Raw genomic sequence first — 6,000 nt, 5'->3', positions numbered from 1 at the left:
ATATATATATATATATATATATATATATATATATATATATATATATATATATATATATATATATATATTGCCAGGACTAAACGTATTGATCCGTTAGTTTACTTTGAATAACCTTTAACTTTTATAGTTACTAAATCTGAAGGCGTCAAAATATATCGGTTTTCGGTATTCAAAATTAAATACAAAAATATCAATATTGCTCAGTAACGTCCAACCAACACTAACAGCATTGCTCAATAACGCCTAGTGCTAGAAATTCTTAACTTTGATTTTTATAAAACTTGTTTCAATGCTTTACTTTGAACAAACTACTTTAAAAAGGCTTACTTTTTACAATAACAAAATATTGGTATTGCTCGATACTGCTCAACACTTGCAGCATGGCTCAATAAAACTGAACTCCATGAATTCCAATCCTATTCTTCATAAGTAGGCCATTGTTTTACTTTATTTTTTGTAACCATTTTACTTCTTTTCATTTTTGTACTTTTACTTTACTTGACATAGGTTTATCATTATTTTTGAAAATATTTGTCTTAGTACTTTACTATCCATCAAAAACCAAACAGAGAACATTGGAATATCGACTGCCTTTTCTATTTTAGCATAAGTATCGTTTTAACAAAACTATACAATTTCATGAACTGTAATAAGATTTTCTTGTGATAATCAATTTTATTTGATTGTGTTCATTTTGTTCAGTTGAATCTGAGCATCGAAAAAGAGTCAGTTTGACAGCAGGATTATGAGTTTGTTTTCTTTTGCTATTCTGTTTATTCTTTAAATGTCTAGGATACAAAAGAATTTCAGTTTGAGGGGGAGAACCATCCTGTTACGAAAAAGGTATATTTTATCTGTTCATTATAAAATTAAAACATGATTTCTATGTAGGGAGGGTAGATGTAGAGTATGGTCTATAGAAATCGAAAGATCTTAGTAAAACCCTACTTTAGGGGCTTTAAGATATTGGAAAGTTGTTGACCTAAGACATGTGAATGAGGCTGCCAGGAATGAAAATAGAGCCTTACATCTCCCCCTCGAATGTGTTTTCAAATTCCTATGTCTATTCCTTACAGGCAACGCTATAACATTGCCTATAGTAAAGGCCATCAGACTTCAATGTTTTCTTATTTATTTATTTTTTTCAAGAGGCACTTCATAAAGATTTAAATTCCGGAGGAGGCTCATTGGACTGAAAATCAGAGGTTCTTGTGCCCCTTTTAAGAGTCAAAATGGTCGGAGGGCAACTAGCCCCCCCCCCCGCCCTACCCTCTTTTCCCCAAATCCATCCGATCCGAATTTTTAGGTGGTTATTTTGTTCAAGTCCAAAAATCAGATAACAATAAGTGCAGGATCGGCACAACCTCCCAGAGCCTATGGGCAAGTGCTGTAAGTTATATCTCAGGGACATACAAGGTTTTTGTGGAAGGGTGGTCGTATAAACTTTGTTGGAGGCTCACTTGATTGACAATTGGAAGTTCTAGTACCCTTTAAGATTCAAAAGTGATCGAAGGGCGACTAGACCCCCCCCCCCATACCCTCTTTCCCCCAAATGCATCCGATCGGAGTGTTGAGACAGCCATTATATAGCTTTTATGGAACAAGTGGTCGTATAAGCGAAGTGAGCGAGCCCAATGTATTATTCACTTTTTATTTTCACCCAGGCACTTCGTATAAGAGGAGCTGTCGCAGAAACTTCAGAAGGAGCTCATTCGGTTGGAACTAAAAGCTCTAGTTCCCTTTTTAGTTTTTAGATTCTAGAGTAGAAACTAAGAGGAGCAGGGCCGATGCCCCTCGTGCCTTCTGAAGACCAGAACATAATTTGCACTTGACTGAAACAAAATGCACTCTAAATGTTTTCTCTTTTCTCTTACTTTAATAAATCCAAAATTATTGAGATTTTCAGGAATGAATATCAGCATATACATTAAACTGTCAATCCACAAAATTTTCTTTCATTAATCTTGGTTGTGATGGTGATTTTTTTTTCTTTTTTTTCGATATAATGTGAAATAACAACATAGCTCGAAATAAGGATTGTTTTCAGTAAAGTGCAACTTATGTTCTGATCTTCAGAAGGCTCCGAAGACTCGTTTATTTACTGTAATTTCTGTTCGTTTTGGGTTTAATTTATTAATTGATGGTGATTTATGGTAGTTTTACGCTCGAAAAATGAATTGAATCTATTTCTGATCTTTGGTTTAATGTAGGTCTTTACTTTTCTTTGAAAATCTTCTTTTGTGGAAAAAGTTTTCTAAAATTGATATTCATGAGAGAAAAAATCCTCCCAGGTTTCAGAAAAATTTAAGCACGCGACATTCATAGCCTGGCTGATCTCCAGTGGAATGACCTGTGGACGCTAATCAGCATTTAATTTAACATTAAAGCGCTATGATCGCCCTTAAAGCGACATATTGGAATCAGTTTTCTTTGTAATATTTGAGATTAATCATGTAATAGTTTATCAATAATCATTTAATAATTTACTAAACGATTGTCTTTTTTTTCAGACAAAAAGTCTGATAATTTTTTTTTTCAGATTCACTGATAAGTTGATTATTTGAATACCATGGGACGAGACCAGGCCCATTTATAATTTAAAAAAAATTGGATAATCCATTTTTTAAAATTGTGATATTGAGATATCTGGTAGTATTCTACGATGTCTTAACATTTATATATTTACGTTGAATTGTACATATACTGCGTACCTATAAGTTGAAAATAACAAAATATCAATGAAATAATCTACCTCTCGTCGGCATACTACCTTTTCATCCACACCCTGCAGTCGCCAAATTTCAATTTCATTGCAACTTTCCCACCTTTCGAAATCATATCTTGAGCATTGGAAATCTTTGAATTAGAGTCGATTTCTACAACTTTCATCGCAGTTTGCTTATAAAATAAAGATACACCTCTTTTAAAGGAATTTTTAAACTCCTACAGTACGCCAAATTCAGAATGGTATATATATCCTGTAGTTTGGAAGATAGCAAGTCAAACTACCTGTATCTAAAGTGTGAAGTCTTAGATGCTGTTAAATGGCTTACTATCTATGCTATTTAATATAAATTTTTAGTATCAAATATTTAAACCACGAGATTCATGTGCATGGAAAACAATTAAGAAGTTTATTCTTGAAAGCAAAATCAAATTGATTAGCCTTACAAAGAAGTGACATTTGTCGGTAAAACTAAAGTCGGTTCTCTGGTACCCGAGTCGAGCCTCTTTGGATCTAAATTAAGGGCAGCAAGATTGCTAATTTCGGCATTACAGAAATATAAAAGTATCTATAAAACATGGATGCCAACTTCTAATTTTGATGCTCAGGAAAATCAGCAAAGTAATGCAGATGGGCTGCAAGTGCACATGTATATACAGCGTACAAATGAGGTCATTAACAGCTAAAATTGTTACGCTATAAAGACAGAGGTCGAATTGTTTTGCAGAAGAAAACAAGGGGCAAACCTCCGTTGATGTATTACCCCTCCCCCAAGAAGCAAAAAATGTAATGTTGTAAGAATTAAACATTGTCTTTGCCAGACAGTATCGATAGAAGCTGCAGCTAATATACAGGGAGAACCATAATTTAAAATAGTTTATTTGTTGGTTATCAAAGGATATTAGAGTTATCGAGCTGCTTTCCTGGCTTTAAATGTCTGTGGATCCCAAAGTTAGCAAGCAGTTACCCGTTTAGATCTAAAGGGGCACCAACCCGGGAACTGAAGGTCTGATTAGCGAAAACCGATGTTTACTCGATTGTGTTTATACCTTATGAAAATACATAATTATCGTATAAATACTTTCAAAATGTGTAGTTTTTGCGTAAATTCCCCTCTTCAGAGTTGACTAGAATTTCCACAGGACAAAAACTTCATATACTTGCAATTTAATTAATTAATGAATCTTTAAAGTTGAATCAAGGTATCCAAGCATAAAAAGGAAAAAATAGGACAACTGTGTTAAACACCAAGAACTTTTAGGAGGTCTTCCGCACATTGACCTAATTTTTGCAGGTCACTAACTTCTTTCAGCTTGTTAAGCAACGGAGTGAACTCAAGACTCAACACAACCAGCTTCATTCTTCCCTCTTGCAACATTGTTCCAAGCGCAACTAAAATCCTAAACTGACTTTCTTGATCACTACAATTTGCGAGTAACGATCGGCTTACATCAAGCACTGATGCTTTAGTTTCCATACTAAAATCATGTTGAATGTTAAGCACTGAAATATTGAGCAATACTGTTGATAAAGCTATATTAAGCTGTTTCCTTTGGCTATCACTTAAGTTTTTGCAGTTTTCAATGATGTCAATAACAGTAAGAAGAATTCTGTCTACTTCGGGCAAAATGATTTTTTTTCCAATTGTACTCGTGAGAAGATTAGCAATGATGCGAGTACTAAGCATGATGTTCACAGCACCAGCGGATGAAATGAAATATTTATTCAGTAATTCAATCAGACCTGACGGTGTTAATGTATCGACAAGTTTTCGGGTAAAATTCTCTTCGATTACCGCAAGTCGAAGCAAATCTAGGACAGGAAAAATGTACTCTGAAAAGAAAAGCAAATTAGTCTCTTAAAAATATTTTAAACAGAAAATGCAATTTAAGACTACCACTTAGTCTTCCGCAGCTTTGTTTGATTACTTTTGTTAAATCATTTTTTTCCTTTTTTGATCTTAATGCTTGAACACACTTTTTTTGGCACAGAAAAGAAAAGAAAAACGATCAAGTAAAGATTCCAGGCTTTCGATATATAGACGTCAGTACTATCCTAAAAATCCTGGTCAGCCAAATCATTTGTTTCCTTAGGGTCACCAACAGTGAAAGCAATACCATAGGACATAAACACGGCATAATAAATACCATAATAACTGGTTTATTGAAAGTTTCGATTTGATTCCATGTTACCATTGGTTTCTAAGTGTTATCTCTTGTCCATTATAATGTTTCTTATTTTTGACTTGATTATTTTTTTTATTTTAAAGTTGAATTGAATTTTAAGATTTCATTGCCGCTTACAGCTAAATACTAATAGATGCACTGTGATGCTTCCATAGCAGAGCAGAACTATTTTTGGGTGATTTTTTTTTGTGTTCCAAGTTATTATCAAGCAAAGTAAAGAATGTTGCCTAAAAATAGTCTTATTCGGGGGGGGGAACTTAGTTTAGATTATGCCCTTTTCCTTTTCCTAAATAACCAAAAATATCCCTTGCTGATTTATGATTTTTTGAATCGGGGTAGTGATGACAATCTTCCCGTGGTGCCCCGCACAAATAAGGGCTTACTACTGCTAATGTCGGCCGCTATCCTACCCAGCGTCCGACGATGAGGCAGGGTATTTTGAGGAATATGTTGCCGAGATTGGATGGACTAAAGTCAGTAATGACGCCAAATTTACACCAAGATTTATGAAGTGCCGACCGTCGCGGAACAAAACATCTACTGAGGAGCAACCCGGGATGCGAGAAAGAAGTTTTTTGCTAGTACGGGTTCTGAAGATACATGTATAGCTTACTGCTGACAGCTGGCGAGTGCTTGGCGACTCTCACCTCTTTTTAAGGGACGAGTGCTGCCTGACTATGAGGGCTCAAGCTGGCTGGCGAGGCATTCAGAATGGGAGAAAGACAATGGTTAAAACCTTAATGCTAACAAAGAGAAAGAGGTATGGAAAGGATTATGAAGATCTATCTCAAGTAATACGCCTGAGAATCAATAGCCCAGAGTTATTGGTGCAGTATTATTATCTTTTTTGGTGTGGTGGCAATGGGCTTTTCTGGCCTGACCCTTAACTTAGTTTTGTAAGTCCACACACAACAATGATAATCTATTTTATTAAACATTACGAATTGGATTTAATTACATAGCGTTCACGCGCATACCCAGGCCCGGATTTACCAATAGGCTCCCTAGGCTCGGGACTAGGGGCGCAGAATGCCTAGGAGCGCAAAAAACTATCAATGAGCAATTTTTTTCTTAACAAAAACTGGACTG

The 6,000-nt window shown here is 35.2% G+C and overlaps 1 protein-coding gene across 1 annotated transcript in view; it reads right to left on the bottom strand.

Moving 5' to 3' along the window:
- Positions 1-3,882: 3,882 nt before the first annotated feature.
- The window catches only part of LOC148946821 (uncharacterized), a 65,056-nt gene continuing 62,938 nt past the window's right edge, over positions 3,883-6,000 (bottom strand). Inside the window, exon 12 of the mRNA XM_089096436.1 lies at positions 3,883-4,558. Within this exon, the coding sequence (XP_088952562.1) occupies positions 3,966-4,558 (593 nt within the window). The 3' untranslated portion in view covers positions 3,883-3,965. The remainder of the gene's footprint in view (positions 4,559-6,000) is intronic.

This window comes from Artemia sp. Qi Xiang Cuo, chromosome 11, assembly GCF_049724085.1.
Source record: "Artemia sp. Qi Xiang Cuo chromosome 11, ASM4972408v1, whole genome shotgun sequence".
Taxonomy (NCBI): Eukaryota; Metazoa; Arthropoda; class Branchiopoda; order Anostraca; family Artemiidae; genus Artemia; species Artemia sp. Qi Xiang Cuo.
Note: the sequence above shows the minus strand (reverse complement) of the source record. Positions and strands in the feature narration are given on the sequence as shown.